The sequence below is a fragment of the Gopherus flavomarginatus genome, chromosome 5 (genome assembly GCF_025201925.1).
Source record: "Gopherus flavomarginatus isolate rGopFla2 chromosome 5, rGopFla2.mat.asm, whole genome shotgun sequence".
In the NCBI taxonomy this organism is placed as follows: domain Eukaryota; kingdom Metazoa; phylum Chordata; order Testudines; family Testudinidae; genus Gopherus; species Gopherus flavomarginatus.
This window is the reverse complement of record NC_066621.1, coordinates 46,781,275-46,799,503: the sequence shown is the minus strand read 5'-3', so window position 1 is coordinate 46,799,503 and position 18,229 is coordinate 46,781,275. Positions and strand designations below refer to the sequence as shown.

The following is an 18,229-nucleotide window of genomic DNA, read 5'->3' as shown; positions in this document are numbered from 1 at the left end:
GGTGGACCCTACCCCAAGGAGCTCATGTTCTGAAGAGACCAGACAGAAAAATAATTTTTGTGTCCTGCATAAAACCTAAGTGGCTTGCCCAAGGTCATCCAAGGGAGGGGAGTGGCTTTGGTAGAGAATGGCAATAGTTCTGGGGCTTGGGAAGCTTGTTGCTTACTGTCCTGTGGGAGAGCTAAATTCCTGGGCCTTGGCTCTTGCTTGCAGGTGTCTGCCATTCTGAAATCTATGGGACTGCCCTGATTCTCAAAGTACAACCTGCAAACCTAAGGCCTGCATGATAAGAGTCCTAAATGTATTTTTAATGTTTAAGTACAAGCAGTTTGCAAACTCTCCTTTAAAAGCTTAGCTAAGCCTTCAGTTGGGAAAAGCAGTAGGATTTTGCCTTTCAGGGGCTTGGTTTTTCTCTTTTTAAGGTGTTGGCTTTTGACCTATTTATCCACAGAAAAGATACAGCAAGGCAAGCTTAACTATGCCTAGAATAAAGCTGGGATACTCAATCCTTCATCTCATGCTGAAGGGTGGCTGAGAAGGAATGCAATTTTTCCATGCAGCTCTATATATCCTCAGTATAGGCATGTGGACACCTAGGCTGAGCAGCCACTGCTTACTGCAAAGTCTCTGATCAAAGACACAGGTGCACTTGAAGTTGAGTACCCATTCTCTGCACCCAAACTAATTCATATAAGTTAATGGGAGTCTTACTATTAAGTCTCAATGGGAATTGGAGCTGCCTCTAAAAACATTAATGGAGATCAGCAAAGGCTCTAGGATTCTGAGTGTGGCTGAATTACAGAATGCAAGGAAATTACCAGTCAGCCTTCTTTGTCCATAGTGCTAGCACCTGAATGCAGATAAGGCCCAGTGAAGTTAGTGAGTTACATGTACACAGTCAGTGGAAAAATTTGGGCCCTTGCATGTCTTGTGCTGTTAGGGGTGCCTGAGCATTTTCTTCTCTAGCAGAATTGTGCTAACACCAACATAAGAGGAGCATTCCCTGCTCTGGCCTTAGCTAAATTAGGTTGTCAACCTTTTGCACAGTCACCTAATGACAACAATGACTAGTCCTGTTACTCATTGGTTTTTTTCCCCCTTGTACTGTTCAATGTGAATGCATGGGTATAACAGAGCAGAATGTTCTTGACATACAAGTTTAGTGCTGCTTCTTGGGAGGCTGAAAGTTCAAATACAATTTACTGTGTTATCAGTTTAATCAGGGAACAGTTAACCTAGGGCCACATCCTCCTGACATAACTGGACCCCTATAAACTAGTAAGGCAGGAGGCAGATTTAATTATGAACCAGAAGAGAAAAATACAGCAAAAAGGACAGGTGTTAAGCACTGATTGAGCTCCACTGAGCATTCTGCAGAGAAAACAAGAGTTTAACAAGTGTTGTAGTAGGAACAGCCCTTTCTTTAGAAGAATGGGAGTAATGCTCTTCTATAATGGCTTCATTTTTGTGGAAGGAGAGGAAATAACAGGGAGCTGTTCAAAATGGAAAAAGGAACCTTACTGAGATGGAGTAGTTGGAACTGTTCACTCATTATGCAATAGCAATGAAGTAGTTTGTTCCAGAATTTCAAGTTAATAGAAAGCTGTAAAATGAGCAGGTTGGAGTGGTGTTTGAATAATTTCAGCAGCTTTGGGGGCCTATCTTGATTGTTTAGAGTTGCATGGATTTTGAGTGTCAAGTCAAGGTTTCTGTGTACTTATAAAAAGCTTTTAAATATTTTAAGCTGTACGCAGCATGGACTGATTCTGATAACTGACCAAAAATTAGACAGAGGTAAAGTGGTAGAGTGGGACTAAACATTTGTGCTAGAATACTTGTACTGGAGCAGCAGAAGTCAAGCTTGCAACTTCGATTTAACTGACTTTCACTGCTTTGTACCATAAAATGCCTGCTCTCTTTCTGCAGGCTTCTAGTGCCTTACTGGGGTAAATCAGAGCTCTGTGTCAGCTAAAAAGCTTGTCTGAGTGACAGTAATTAGTCCAATACATAAGGAAAGGGGGTGAGGTAATGATTAGAGTCAACTGCAAATATCAGTGGCTTTACTGAATTGCTATGTAAGATTTCTTAACAGCAAGTGGGGAAAGGTCTGAGATACCACCACAGGAGTGCAGATGTTTAGGCCCTGCATTATACAGGGCCAGGACAACTGCACAGGCTGCCTCAAATGTTTGCTAGAGCTAGGGCATGTACACAGTGCAATGGAAAACTGGCAGTCTCAAAATACCCCCAAGGAATAAAATACTTGCTCTTACTGCTTCTATACCTAGCTCTGCTAATTCATTTAGGTCTGAGTGAGTCTTAACCCTATTCTTCAGCTATAGAATGGGGTAGCACCTCAGAACTGTTACCTTATACTTCTAAGTGCTTTTAGATCAGTAGTTGAGTGTAACTGTCATTTTCAGTGGAAGGAGTGAGGAAAACCTAGAGGCTCAGCTTCTACATAATTCTGAAGCTGCTATTCCATGCTTACTTTCACAGCCACATGTTCTAAGAGTACATCTCTTGGTTTGTTTCTTTAAGTCCACTTACAATAAGAGGTATTTGGACAGGCTGCTGGACTGGGATTCAGGAAACCCAGCTACAAGTGACAATTTCACCCCACTTCCAGAATGATACAAAAACAATTCATGATCTTACTGAAAATCTATTGAGTATGTGTTTGATCTTTAAAACTTAATAGATCTTCCTAGCCTGGGGCAGTAAGTTTGATTAGTTATTGTACTGGAAAGGCACTCATACATACTGTGATTTTGAAGGCTGTGTAAGTACTTCAAGGATAAAATACTTGTTTCCCTAGGATCCTCTGGGAGGTACATTTAAGGGTTTAAAAATTGTTAGCTACTTGCTGAGAATTCTAGTGAAAGTGAGTGGCTTAAGTTGAAAAGCAGCAGCAAGGAGTACAGCAATGTAAATATTGATCTAAATAAGTGTACAACAGTGAAATTCATTACATAAAGTATTTTAATACATTGCCAAAATTGCTACATATTGAAAGTCTTGTCCCTTTGCGAATTGATAAAAGCATGGAATACAGAACTCTCCATACAAAGCATAAGACTTTACATACAGATATTTGTATATCCATTTTTAATAATTCCACTCAGTCTCCACAATACAGCAGGAATTTTCGTTTCTCTACTTTCCATTTTTAGTACTGAACATTCGTTCCTAGGAAAAAGAATAATCTTCAGTTAAAATTTCCAATAGTCCTAGATAAGTCTGGAAACTGTAGTGCTTTGACACTAGACTAAGCCAGCACAATAGTAATTATGCAGTCAACATTAGCAGTGTCTACAACTGCTATGAAAATATACATGCAGATTAAGTCAAGATGCTATTAAATTCACCTAATTATTTCAACTGGTATTTTAAAATAGTTGAGACTATATAAAAATGGACCTTAGTCAACATTTTCCCCTATGCATCCTGTAAATCATAAGTGTTTTACTGCCAAAGTTACACTTAATCACTATGGAAGTACTGCATTTTAGTGTACCTCAGACACCAATACTGATATAGAATATTACTGATTTGAGGCAGAAACTTAATTTTCAGATTCTATGTCAGGAATTTCTGACAGCCATACAAACTCCTCAGAATGTCACCTGCTGACTCATCTAGCCGTAGTGCAGTCTAAATACTGCTGGGCACTTGGGATAACATTCATGTTTGTTTACATCTTGCATTAGTCAGTGCTCACAGGAAGAACAACAAGACAATTACATATACTGGGTATTCTCATTCCAATGTATGTGTTTCATATGCTATCTAGGCAGCAAACCATCTTTGCACATAGGAATGGTGACAATACTTATCACAATTTGTATATAACAAACACTGTTTTAAGAATAAAGACAGCACCACATTTCACTTGTGGGTCAGCTGGTGTCATTCTGAAAGGTCTGGAAAAGGGGCATATAAATTGTTGAATTCTATGCTGAATTACCTTCAACATTCTCTCCAATTTAACTGCATCAGCAGCAAATTTCCTGATCCCATCTGATAATTTCTCCACAGCCATTTGGTCTTCATTATGTTCCCAGCGGAATGTCTTCTCATCCATGTGAATCTTCTCAAGGTTAGATGTCTGAGCTATACAAAAAAGGGAGTTGTAACAATCTCAAAAGGCAAAATCCTTCATTCAAATACAAGATTGCTATCCAAAAATAAATGTTCCTTAAACTCCCTGATGTAGTCCCCCCTTAGCTGAAGTTTGAAATTCTCCTCCCCCTCCCCACACACACTGCTGACAAGGTTGTCAGGTTGTCTGAGACACATTTTGGGGAGTAAATCAGATATTGTTGTTTCTGAATTCTTATCTTAAGGGAAGTTATCCTGCTAGTCTAAATTTTAGGCTAGGGCATTTGTTTCTCATGTTTGTATCTGGCTCCTAGTGGCACTAAACTTTCAGCCCACAGTACAAAAATGTTACACAAGACACTGTGGGCGTGAGCAAGGACTCAAGCAAACAATTGGTTCCAATTATTCAGCAGATGCCTAACAAAAAGCTCAATTGATAACAAGCCTGCCCACTGCTTAGAGCCTTTAATAGAGCTCATGATTGCAGCTGTGCACAATTCCCAGTCTGAATTTTGTAATTTACTATTTGTTTATAAAGCTAAGAGGAAGGAAAAATGAGTGGTACAGCTACCAGGACCACATGCAAGAACCACCACAGCAAAACATTGCTAAACCAAGTAAGCTGCAACACTTTAGTACCATTTCAAGAGACTGGTTTTTAAAAACTCTGGGTTTCAAATGTTGACTGTTGTATAGGGGTATGATCTTTTCTAGCCTTACCTGAAGTCCTTCAGATGAACTCCATTCTTGCAAAATTAGTGTTAGTTTCTTGCTGGAAGGATTTTACAAAATCCTTCAAGTCCCAGGATACAAATTAGAGGTGGTTTCTCCCTCCCACCCCAATTTTTTTTTTAAATTGAAGTATCACTGTTTAAACTGAATCAGACATCTTGACTTTAATCTGGGGTAGTTACTGGCTAATGCATGCAAAAGGACCCAAGATATTAAGTAAACTGAATATAAATGGCTACATACTAGATCAAAAAGGTATGGAAAAGCCTTGATTCCCTCAACAGCAGTGCCACAAGGACTGCTGATAGCCATGGTGGTCATGAAGACAGTACAAGGCAGTTACTGTAGATGAGCCAAGTCTTACCCCTTTAAAAGTGTTTGGATGGAGGCAAGAAACATTAAGTTTAAGCTGAAGTTATGCACTACCACTTACCAAAGCTGGCTTCTTCCATATATCAGCTATGTTCAGTAGTAAAGAGGAGTCTTGGGATTATGGAACAAGTCTGTATTATACAAGGAAAGAAAACTGACTTACCATCTTTAGCACTGAGTGTGGGAGTTAGCTTGGTGTTCTCTTTACTGAGCTCTCCCAGAAGCTTAGGTGAAATGGTAAGATAGTCACAGCCTGTCAGTGCTTTAATCTCCCCAGTGTTTCGGAATGAAGCACCCATCACAATAGTTTTGTAGCCAAACTTTTTGTAGTAATTATAGATTTTAGTGACACTCTTCACCCCTATGAAGAAAACACTGGTGATTTTCAAGACAATAAGTTTTAAAATGCAAAGATTCTTAAATCAGAGAAGTTTTAGTACCCAATACTGTGTTTTCTAGAGGAGCATTCGTAAGAGAAGATTTAAAAAGTAACTTGTAGTGAATTTTCCCCAATTACATTCAGAGGCAAGCTTACCTGGGTCCTCTGAGGGCTCAAAAGTCTTCTTGTCTGTGTTTGCAACATGCCAATCCAGGATACGCCCTACAAAGGGGGAAATTAGGGTGACCCCAGCTTCAGCACAGGCCACTGCCTGAGCAAAGGAGAAGAGTAAAGTCATGTTGCAATGGATCCCATACTCCTCTTCCAGAACCCTGCAAAAAAAAAAAGGGTCACCTTTGAATGGAGGGGGAGGACAGACTCCATTCTATCTACAATCAAATTAGTTTAATAACTTCATAAAGTTAAATGTCACTAGTTAATTACTGAACTATAACATGTTATTGAGCTCAAAAGCAATGATCTAGTACTAGAATGAGCATATTTGTTCCATGAATAAAAAAAGTCTTGCTCATGTTAGATTTAACCCCACTAACTGAATTTACTGGTGCATGGTTCTCAAAACAGTCACACTGATAGGATTTTTTAAAATTTTTATGGACCAGCCATTAGAAGCATTATATAAATTAAAACTAAATGCCAGCTATAGACACTTACTTGCCTGCCTGAATCCCCTCCCACGTTGATGACAGTTTTATGAGAATGCGATCTTTACCAATTCCTGCTTCCTTATAAAGGTCAATGAGGCGCTTAGCTCTCTTAATCATTCCTTCCTTATCAAAGGACAACCTTTGAAACAAAGACATTGATTCAAGTCAAACATTCATCATCTTGTGTCTATCCCAGATCCATCTTTTTCTAGCTTCCACCAACAGATAATGGTAGACAATGATGCATGCTCTCACATGGAGTAACAGTGGCTATCAGTGTCTCTAATTTAGCCATAATAACCAGAAGAACTATCCTGCCTCCTGTATTTAAATTTAAGTCCCAATAAATAGCTTTTCTATTTGGGGCTGTAGTTAGTGACCCAAATTGTAACAGATTCTCTAGGATTAAGTGGGCCCAGAGCTCAACAAAACCAAAGATGTTTCTCAGGGAAAATTAAAGTTATTGCTTTAATTTTCATAAAGAATTTAGATGCTGAAAAGGCAGAAAAGAATCAAGGAAGTTAACAGGCCTTACCCCTTGTGCATGTTAAAAACAAAAGCCATAGTGTACCATTTTGTACATTTTGGTGGGAGAAGGGCAAAGAAAAGAAACTCAACTCTTATGTTTAAATCAGATGCCTGAATTTCTTTAAGTCCAAGAATGGTAGATAGATTGAGAATGTGATCTGTGCCTTAACTACGTCGAAGGTGAACCCTATTTACAACTGCCTTGAAGATTAACCCCATTTCATACTTAGTTGTGTCTAGCATGCAGTAAAAACCTAGACAGGCAAATTGTGACTTCACAGTTCAATTAAACAGAAAAGGTAGCGATTTAAACTCTGAACATTTCACTGTTCCTAATCTGCTGAATTTGTAACACCCTAGTTACAAGATGCCTACAAATCTTGCTCTGGTTCAGAAAAGCCAAACCTTGCATCTACTTCTGTGGACACACGACCTGGTATCCTCTTCAGTATTTCTGCCCCAAACAACACAAAAAGTTTGTCACTCGCATTTTGGACCTGTTCGTCTTCTGACCTGAGAGAATGAAAATGTAATTAGTGAAATGTGAGAGACTGCAGCTAGTATCTTAAGTCTGTCTCCCTCCACATACAGTTCAAGCCTTTAAATCAGAGTAATTCTCCCATTCCTTATTTATCCACTCTGGTCTTTTGTCCCATCTATGCTTCACCAATACTACCAGAATCCATATGCCATTTGTTTCTCCCACAAACATCTGTGCTTTTTCATGATGTTACCTATTCATGGAATGCTTTCCCTGAGCAAGCCCACAAAGCTACTTCAAAAGGGATCTAAATTAGAATGAAGACTCACTTTGCTTCACAGGGTACGTCTACACAGCATCTGGACACCCACGACTGCTCTGTGCCAGCCAACAAGCTCACACTACAGGGCTGTTTCATTGTTCTGTGGGCTTCTGGGCTCAGGCTGGAGACTGGCCTTCAGGATCCTGCGAGTCCCTCTCACCTTTCAGGTTCCTGGAGCTACTGGGCTCCACCCTGAGCCTAGAAGTCTACACAGCAGTGAAACAACTTCATAACCAGAGCCCCATGAGCCAGAGTCAGCTGGCACAGGCAAGCCATGGATTTTTCTTTGCTAGGTAGATATACCCATAATGTTTACCAGAAACTACTCATTGGGGTAGTCTTTACAGTGCTGAGGACAAAACCTCACACTGGGTTATACACCTATCACATGTAGCCTGTCCACATCTTTGCTGATGTGTATGTTGCATCCCTTTACCTACACTTTGTTAGCTAGTCTTCTAGACTAAGTTCTAGGAGCAAAACTCATGTGTTTGCTTAGGTCATGAAAAGGCCAAACACTATAGCTGCTACTGCAAATAGTTATATAAGGCATCAGCTGTCATAACTGTAAGCCCAATTAAATTAACGGTCTTACTTACCCACCAAGTTTTTTTCCATACTCAATAGCATCCTCTACTAATTCCTGGTAAGCTGGCATTTGAGCTGCAGCTAGTATCAAGGATGGGTTTGTAGTAGCATCCAGAGGCTTGTACTGATCAATTGCTACAAAAATAAAGATTGCTAGTTTAAAACAGATTACCCAGCCTGACCAATCAAGTATGATCCTACTACTGTAGGATCAGTTAACATGCCTCTTAAGCAATAAAATCTGTATCAGAGTTAAATGTTTTCTTGAGGCAGGAATGGTGCAGTTAAGAGGCTGCCTGCAAGTCTGGGGAATGGTGCCAAAAAAAGAGAGTCTATACCAGAGGGTCTCAAACTCAGGGGGTCATACTCAGAGGCTTGCTGTGTGAAAGTGGTCACCAATACAAAAAGTTTGAGAACCACTGTACAAAGCGATGACTGAAAGCTATAGTGAAAAGATCAAGCAAGGTTTATTTAGTACTTAAGCTCTACTGTTTCCAAAGAGTAACAAACCATTGGTCAAGACACTGTAGAAGTTACTTATCTATCTTAACTAGGTTTCAGGGGCCGCCAAGCAGGGGAAGCATTAGACTCACTGGGGCACAGGGCAGAAAGCCAAAGCCTGGGATTGAAACCTGGGCCCTGAGCCCCACCACCTGAGGCTGAAGCCAAAGCCTGAGAAATGTAGCTTTGCAGGGGCTCCTGGGGCATGACAACCCCAGGCAATTGGCCTGCTGGCTACCCTCTAATGTGGTCCCTGGCTTTTACATGCAGAAAAGCCATTATGACAATACAGGTGGGCCATGGAGTTTAATAGCATGTTGGGGGGGCGGGCCCTCAAAGAAAAAGGTTGAGAACCTCTGTTTCAGATGACATATGTTTACCACAAAGTGGTTTTTACTGTACACTGTCTGGTTCTAACATGCCTGAGTAGCTGAACAGTCTGGCATGCAATGTTTGACTCAAATAGCTTTATAAGCAGAGGTCACTGTAGAGGACATAAGGTATCTTGAAAAAGCTAAAATGTCAAAATTATGAAAAAAATACCAATTTGTTTTTCTGAACACTTTGCATTCCAAGAGGAAAATTTCATTTTAGAAAATTCTACTTAATTTCTACAGATAATGCTCAGAAACATTGTACAGAAAGCTACATTTTCCTAGCAGCTTCCTTTAAGTAAAGATCTTGATTCTCTGTACATGTTCATCTTACACATAGGTCCTTCATTATCTTTTTTCCAGTTTTACGTTCATCGTCTATGCTTTATCTGACAACACAATGCAACTCCAAGATGGGTAAGTACTGATAAAGCTCATTTATCCTCTTCAGCATCCTATGTATTTGCAATACACTTCTGGGTAAAGTATCTTACAGGACTCTAGCAACATATATACTGCTTGTCATGTGTTACTGAAGTCTGTACAACTCAGTTATGCTAAAGATTACAAGCAAACATATGACACTTCTGACATGTCATCTGGATATATGATAAGGACTGACTTTTCCAGTATCCCCTACCTATAGAAGCAGTGTCATTTGGCACTTTCTAGTCTCTAATTATGATGTCAACACAATTGAAGGTAGAGTTCAAAAGTTCGCTCCCTATAATAAGGGGTTACATTTCAGCCTTCCAGAACAAGTTTTCAGCAAAGATTTAAATGCGGATTCTGAATCCTGCTCACTGCTACAAAATCTGTTTAATGTTGACTGGCTGGAGAACTGTGCAGAAGAATAAGTACGTGCTGTTCTGGCCCATACTGCCACACCAACAAGAGCAGCAGACTGAAACTAGGGGTATGGCTACACTCGAAACTTCAAAGCGCTGCCACGGGAGCCGCAGCACCAGCGCTGGGAGAGAGCTCTCCCAGTGCTGCATGTACTCCACTTCCTCATGGGGATTAGCCTGCAGCGCTGGGACCTGCAGCACTGTTTACACTGGTGCTTTACGGCGCTGTATCTTGCAGCGCTCGGGGGGGGGGGGGTGTTTTTTCCACACCCCGAGCGAGAAAGTTGCAGCACTGTAAAGCGTCAGTGTAGCCAAGGCCTAAGTTTCATAATTTATCAGGTGTTCTTTGCTTTTGCTGGGAACACTGCTTTTCTGCAGATGGAGACAAGAGGCACTTGGCCCAATGTTTCACTGGAAGCACACAGATGGTCAGGACTAGAATGGTCCTTTGCTCCTTAGACCAGAAATTTTCCCTACTATATAGTGCAATAAATATTTATCTACACTTTGGAAAAAAAAAATACACACTGCTGGTGACTGGTGTCAACAACAGCTGCAGCTGAACCAGTACCAAGCACTAACCGCAAATGTAGCCAAGGACAAACTACAGAATGGTTTTAGAGTGCATGGTTAAAACTTGCAGCTAGACTGTGCTCAGCACCTGTTGCTGACTACAGTATGAAATACGTATTATCTGTTGACAAGGCTACAGAGTCAATGTTTTAAATTCCCGTACCCTCAGACATTAGATCCTAGACATTCTGTTAATGGCCACCACTAGCCATACTTGATAGTGCTGAAGATTCAGAAATCAGCAGATATTCAAGTTAATTCATGAATTATTCATGTATTAATGTAAAATATATGGGTTACATCTGGATTCAGAACACAGCATCATTGTAAGAATTAACTTTTGTACAAAGAAAAATTATGAGACTGACTTGGCTACCTCCTTGGGACTTCCAAGGCTCAAGAGAGTTAATCCCTTGTCCCCATAGCACCTAGACATCTCCTTGAGGACTGTGGCTTGTATAAAAAAGCCAAATTGGTTCAAAATTTTACATGCATTAAAGTTTTGTCCAATTAGACAAAACCAAGATATCAGGGGAATTAAAGATCTCATGTGGCTCTTGATCACCTCTGGCCAGGGATCAGAGTGGACTTGTGTCCTGGCCATCAGAGCCTGAGAAATCCTCCCTTAAAATCCTTGTGGTCACAGTAGTTGCCTTCCCCTGAAAATTGTTATGAGCCTGTTCCACTTAAACTTCTACTGCTCCCTGCTCATATTTGTACCCACTGTTCACTGCTCGTATTTATTTACTTTTAGTAACCATTCCCATCAGCAAAGTCTGCTCTCTCAGCTACCTTCAGCACTACTGAGTTCATGCTGCAGGAACCTTGCTGTGGCTGCTCTTTCTATATTCTTTTGCCCTATGGTCCTCTACCACACAAGGCCTACTCTTGGGGTCAATTAAGATGCTCAGAAGCCAGTACCCCATATCTGGAGTTAACAGGTTTGTATAACCTACTCTAATGCCTTCAAAATACTCAGTGTATTTTTACTTTGTCTTTATGACTTTGGGTCACCAATACTGAATTCCACCAATTACTTGGTCCCCTACTTTTCTGAATCTTAGGTGAAACCCAAGTACTGTACCAAAACTACTGTACTATACTCTTGGTCTTAATAGAATTCACTAAATATAAGACTCCCATTACTAAAGACCTTTGGACAAAGCTAAAACATGATTCAAGACTAAGTTAACTAAGCCTGCATATACAGATAGCCTTGCATAAATTGGGGGTTTTCTGGAATGGAACAATTGCATAACTCAAATTTTGCATAGTCGGAAACATACATGTACATTACATAAACATTTCCGCAACTTGAAAATCCTATTTCTGGCTTATGGAACTTTTTCCATAAGTGCAAATTTGCACAAGTCCAGTCTTGGCAGAGCATCTGTATGTCACTGAAGTTGGTGAAGCAAATCCTCAATTTTAAGTGTACTGAGTACACTATGTTATACAGTTTTCCTTAAATCCTGTAGCAAAACCATTTGTTTAAGATCTCTTGTACAGAAAAAATCTAGCCCCACCCTTTTTAAATTAAGCAACAAGAGTGTTTACTCATTTTCATGCTAAGTGAAACAAAATTCCTCTTACATTAACTCCTCTCTGCCTCTCCACTGTTTTGTTTCACCATGAGAAAACTATACAGGAAGCCATTAAAAAAATCAAAACCAGCCAAGTAAATAAAATGTAACAGCTTTCTGAAGAGAAATGAAGACAGCCAGTCTTGTAAAAATAAGCCTTGTTTATAAACCTATTATAAAAAATTAGAAATATTTCCAGTTAATTTACCAAACCCTGATTTGATCAGGAATGAAATATTTGAATCAGAATCAGGGTGTTAAAAGTACTTAGGGCCATTAGTTTCCCAAATGGATAATTTAAACAAGATTTATGGTACATATAAAAATTAGCTACTTGTTGATGGTAATAAATGCTAGCTCAGAGCCCTTCACTTGTTTCCAGTATCAATTTAAAGATAGCTGCACTCAGGAGTTCTGCTGCTAACAGTAACTAAAAGAGTAGAGCTACAATTGTTTACACCTTGAAACAACCACGTTTTTACATTTTAATAATGCAAACAACTTTTCAAGATCCTAGTTCAAAGGTCAGTGCTAGTAGGTCATACTTATGACATTTGTTTATAGGAGCAGTACACAGGTTATTGCAGTGAGGCCACATATTTCCAGTAACACCTGTACCCACACATACTGCTAACCATTTCATATTAGTACTTTGGATTTCTACAGTCCCTTCCATCCAGAGAGCCAGAATTATTTTACAAAGCTAATTATCAGCATGAGGCAGATATTACCCTCATTTTACATGTAAAGCATCTGGATCATAGGAAGGCTGACTTCCCAAGTGAGTCAAAGGAAGTGGGTAGAAAAGACAGTATTAAGCATGTGTGATTTCTGCTACTAGGCTGGTATTGTGGTGAAGGCCCTTCTCCTGTTGTGAAGTCTTCAATTCCTGATGCATTTATATAGTTTTGTTCTGTGTTCTTGCATTGAGTCCAACTTCTCTGTACTAGCAAATTGCACTGCCATATAACCATAGGATCCCACTGTGTCCTGCAAGACTGACCACAATTTGCAGAAGGCTCTTATCCTCTCTTAATCTGCAAACTCACCACCCCATCACACATTAAGCAACTGGGACATTTCAGTCTTTCATAACAGCACACAAGTGACAAAACAGCTTTAGGCAAAGAACTTAGCCAAGTTTAACAGAGGGTTTTTTTATTATGAGGTTATGTTCTCCAAGTAGATTACAATTTAGACCAAAATACTTAGATTATGTCTACTCTAGAGAGCTGCCACTGGCACTGCTGTACCTATACTGTAAGATCTCTTGTGTAGCTGCTCCCAGTGACATAATTAAGTCACTCCCAAAGAATAGCTATGCCAGGGGTAGAAGTTCTCAATGACATAGTACCGTGCACACTACCACTTATGCAGGTGTAATTTATGTCGCTCAGGGAGGTGGGATATTTGCTGACATAAGTGGTAGTGTAGACATAGCCTATCCTAAGTCTTCCCTTCCATCAGGGAATGATTAATTCCCACTCAATATTTCATTCTGACTACATGCTATCTCCCATTGTGAAAGTTCAGTGTTCCATTTATGTTTCGCTCACTTAACACCTGAGGCTGTTGGTGAGTGAACCAGTATTTCCATATTCACTAAGACCCCCAAACTCAATAGGATGGTTACACTTTGCCAAACAGGGAGTCAATGCGAGGAAGGGGCTATTAGTAACAAGTGACCAGGACCTTGCTTCCCCTTACAGGCAGCACCAGTTAAAGCAAAGCAAGGCCTCCACCTGCCTGCCAGACCCCGCCCCCCCATGAGGTATCCCCTGCCCTGCTGCTGCGCTCCCAACCCCCCACCACACTTCATACTGAGACCCACGATCTGAGTAGGGGGAGAGGCAGAGGCAGCCCCACCCTCCTGCCCTGGACACGGGGGAGGGAATGAGCCGGAGGGCCTGGCCCTTACAGAGCGGGCGCGCACCCTCCCGCGGCCGCGGACGAAGGACTGGGTCCCCAACCGCCTGCCTCAGGAGGGGCGGCGGCCCCCAGTGGTTCCGGGGAGCGCGCAGGTCCTGCCCAGCGATCAGACCCCTGGAGCAGCCGCCTTCCCGCCACGCCTCCCCCTCGCCAGAGCCGAGCCCGCCAGAACTGCGGGCTCCCCCCGCCCCGCGTGTGGGTGTGTGGGGAGGAGGGGGCGGGCTCGCCCACTGCCCCTGTAAGGGGGAGAAGGAATCAGCCATGGGGGACTGGGACCACCCCCCGCCCTAATGGGGGTAACGGGCCCCTCATGCCTCGCGGGGGCGGGGTGTGATCTCACCATGGAAGTCGCCGGTGTCCGCCACCACCGTGGTGTGCTGCTTAAGCTGCTCCAGCGCGGACTCCATCTTCGGCCGCTTCACGGGGGACACTGACATAATCCGCCAGGGGCACCGGCCCGGAGACCCTTTATATACCTGCCAAAGGCCACCCAGCGCGCGCCCGCCGCAGCCGACGTCCAACAGTAGCGCCAGAGGGAGGAGACGGCGCCCGCGAAGGGCGACTCCTGCGGCGACGCGCGCGCCCCCGCCCTGACAGCCATTCACGACCGTGGGGGGGGGAGAGGCAATAGCCAATCAACAGCGAAGAGAGCGGGAACTAGCCAATCAGGACAGGGGAGGGAAGAAGGCATCTGATTGGGTGAGTAGGTGGCGTGTGACAGTTAATACATCCTGGAGGCTCCTGAGCACGAGATGGTGACGGTTCACCTTATCAGACGGGGCAGGGGGGACTGTGGGGGCGGGGCGAGAGGAGAGCTACACCTGTCCCAGGAGAGGAGGCTGCGGGTCATAAGGGCGCGCAGGGCTGTCCAGGGTCTGGCCTCTGCCCGAGGGTGTCACGTGGGTCCTCCCGTAAGTGACGGGTGTGACACTGTGTCTGCTGGGGCTGCGGCTGGTGCGTGAGCAGTTACGTAGCTGCCCTGGAAGTTACCTGTTAAGGGCTGTGGCTGGGCCCTGGTCAGCAGGAACGGACAGAAACCCTGTTTTCCCCACACCAGGAAGGTTCACCTGGCTGGCTGGTGACGTGGTTGTGTGTTTCACAACGGGGCTCAGCTCACCAGCCTGAACTGGATGCTCAGGAAGGGTTGTGGAAACTTCAAAGAGGAAACAGTAACAGGAAGAACTAACCGGTAGGGGGGAGGGAACCCTACCTTGAGATACACATCAACTTTTCATGTAGTTAGGGGACAAAGAAGACACCCTGGCATCCTTCACCTACAGCAGTGATTTTCAACCTGTGGATGCCGCAGTCTATGCCCAAGATTTCCAAAGGGTTCTGCACCTCCATTAGAAATCTTTTAGGGGATCTGCAAATGAAAAAAGGTTGAAACCTACAGATCTAAGAAGTAAACAGTATGTTTACTTCATGAAAGGGGGTGTCAACCAGTGTTGGCAGAAAAATTTGGAAAGAACTCTCTGTGAAATCAGATCCTTTAGACAGGAGGATAGCTTGTTAGGCAAGGTTAGTCTCTAGAAAGTGTGTTATGGTTTTGTTTTATAGCTAACCATTTGTTTCCAATATTCCTACAATCACTTGGATCTCTGTTCTTTGACAATAAACTTATTCTTGTTTTCATTGTAAATATATCTCTGTGCAGTGTCGTAGCCAGGTGGAGGGCACAGCGGGAGCGGGAAAAAAAAAAAGGCGCCTCCTCACTGTGGTGCTTTTACTGACGGAGCGGTGCTCTGGGTCTTCAGTGGCATCTTGGCGGCGGGACCTTCACTCGCTCCGTGGGTCTTCGGCAGCATTTCAGTGATGAAGCTTCAGTGCCTCTGAAGACATGCGGAGCTAGCGAAGGGCCTGCTGGCGAAGTACCTCTGAAGACCTGGAGCACCGCCCTGTCAGTAAAAGTGGGTGGTGCCCTTTTTTTTTTTTTTTTTGCTCCTGGGTGAGAAATTAAAAAGGCTCCACTTGTGCTCGATGGGGGAGTGGCTGCTGCCCCGCTCCCCCCCGCCAGCTACGCTCCTGCTGTGGTGTTAACCAAAGTGGTGCTCCTGAGTTGAATCTTACAAACTGGTGTGCACTGCTGTTTGTTTGGGAATAGCAGGCCTGGCAACTATGTGAGTGTTCAGTGGATAAGGGGCTGGACACTGCCAGAAATGCTCCAAGGACATGAGGCTGGAGTGTACTTATCGCTACCTGTACAGCAAGAGGGAGGCCTGAAAGGCAGTGCTTTTACTGCCAGAGGCTGGGGGTTTCAGGAAGCTGATCCACTGCAGTCATGGACAAGATTTCTTACACTAAAATCAGGTGGTGGTGAGTGTTACAAACCCTCTGTTTTATTGAGATGAAAGCAGATGCTCTTCTCGATAGAGGAATGGGGAATTTGGCTTCCCATTGATGTGGAGGGAAAAGTGGTGCTCCTCCCTTCCCTGGCACCAGGGTGGTTGAATGTCCTTTTATGGGACAGGACAAGATGCCCCTTCGTTGGGGAAGATGCCCCCACCCTGCTGATGGGAGAAAGCTGGTATGCCTATGTTAGGGGTAGTGGGTAGCTAATTCTTGAGGGGATATATGGGGAAAGAATAAAGATCTATCAAAGGACTCAGAGTTACTATGCTGTTAATAACAGGTGAAGTTGCATTGGGCAATTAATCAAGTGCTCCTGTGTATTTGGTAACTTCAGGCAAGAGTGAGCTGGCATGGTGAAAGGAAGCAGATTGTAGGGAAGGCCTGTTTCAGATATCTGCCCCTTTTACAGCTGGCCCTTTCTGTCTGGCTCTGGGGGTTTGGAGCATCGCCAAGATGCAGATGGGCCATCCCTAGCCATTTTGGTGCCCTACGCAGCCCTCCTTTGAGGGGGCGGGGTTGCCCCAGGCCTCGGGGGGCAGAAGCAGGCTTGGGGGGCAGGGGCAAACCACCCCCCAGCACAAGCTGGCGGCGCATCTGGAAGCCACGGAGCGGGCTGGGGCCGGGTTGCTCCATTTCCCACCACCCAGTGAGTGCAGGGTAAGCTGGACCCCTTCTGCAGTCCTCAGGGGAAGGGGTGGAGTGTGGGTGGGGCAGGGATGGGAATAGCTGGGACTGGGGCAGAGCAGGGGTGGGGGTCATGGGGAAGAGGTGGAGCAGCTCGCAGCCTGCAGGTGCCGCCCCCACAGTTCCCATTGGCTGCGGTTCCAGGCCAATGGGAGCTGCAGAGCCGACACTCTGGGTGGGGGCAGCATGTGGAGCCCCTCTGGCCACGCCTCCACCTAGGAGCCGAGGGACATGTCGCCGCTTCCAGGGAGCCGCACAGAGCCAGGTAGGGAGTCTGCCAAACCCCTCCCCCCCAGCAGCAGCGGGGGTCCTGGGCTGTGTGCTGCCCTCCCTAGTACCAGTGGGGGTCCCAGGGTCCCCCCCCCGCCAAGCACCCAAGTTTTAGTTAGGGGTATATAGTACAAGTCATGGACAGGTCACAGGCTGTGAATTTTTGTTTACTGCCCATGACCTGCCCATGACTTTTACAAAAAATACCTGTTACTAAAACATAGCCTTAGCAATGGAGCCTCTCTTAGATACTTTGATCATACCTTTCCCTTGATTTTATCTTGTAATGCCTCATCTGTGAGAGTTGTGACAGTGATTTCCCATAATTTGCTTGATGTGTCAGAATACTCCACTGCATAAACCTCCCACTCCTTGTCCAAGACAGAAAAATGATATTGGTGAAAGAAACATTAGTGTTTTGGGATTCTCATATTTCATGATTATTGGTAGAAAACTTATACTCCTCATTGGCCACAGACTCTTTGTCAGAATCTGCAAGCTCAGGACAGGGATACCTCTCCACTGCCTGCTGTGCTCCTCTAGGTTTGGGCATCATTAGCATCAATCTGCTTGTATGAAATGCAGTACATCTGAAGCTCTGCACTTACAAATACAGCTATACTCTCCAAATGGCCTCTTCTGGAGGTGAAAGAGGTTCTTCCCTCCAAGTATCAGAGGATGCAGTTTGGATCCAGATCCTAATTTTCCCGCAGTTTGGGCTCTTTCAGAAGTAGGTTTTGCACCATTTCTAGTTTTGATTGATCATTATGCTGAAGTGGTCTCACTTTTGATCATTACTTGCTGACAAACAAGAAGAAACAGGCTACCCACAGCTCTACTGTTGCTGTACATCGACAGGCTTGCTGCAACAAAACGTTTGAAAAACCAGCCATCTGCTCCCAAATTCTCCTTTTCGCTCATATCAAGTTAAGAGCAAGAAAGCA

At 43.7% G+C, this 18,229-nt stretch overlaps 1 protein-coding gene across 1 annotated transcript; it reads right to left on the bottom strand.

Annotated features, from left to right (window-relative positions):
- Positions 1-2,964: 2,964 nt before the first annotated feature.
- Positions 2,965-14,504, bottom strand: TALDO1 (transaldolase 1). Its single transcript, XM_050952932.1, has 8 exons — positions 14,320-14,504; positions 8,183-8,306; positions 7,186-7,293; positions 6,260-6,391; positions 5,741-5,916; positions 5,369-5,566; positions 3,968-4,113; positions 2,965-3,189 (listed from the first exon to the last, which is right to left on the bottom strand). Exons 1-8 carry the CDS (start codon positions 14,414-14,416, stop codon positions 3,157-3,159), a joined length of 1,014 nt encoding a protein of 337 aa, XP_050808889.1. The 5' UTR covers positions 14,417-14,504; the 3' UTR covers positions 2,965-3,156.
- Positions 14,505-18,229: the final 3,725 nt, after the last annotated feature.

Excerpts from the sequence above, each read along its gene's own strand:
- TALDO1 (XM_050952932.1), bottom strand. The coding sequence starts at position 14,416 with ATGTCAGTGTCCCCCGTGAAGCGGCCGAAGATGGAGTCCGCGCTGGAG. Across the intron at positions 8,307-14,319 it reads GGACACCGGCGACTTCCATG|CAATTGATCAGTACAAGCCT; the intron begins GTGAGATCACAC and ends TTATTTTTGTAG. Across the intron at positions 5,567-5,740 it reads TGAGCCCTCAGAGGACCCAG|GGGTGAAGAGTGTCACTAAA; the intron begins GTAAGCTTGCCT and ends TTTTCTTCATAG.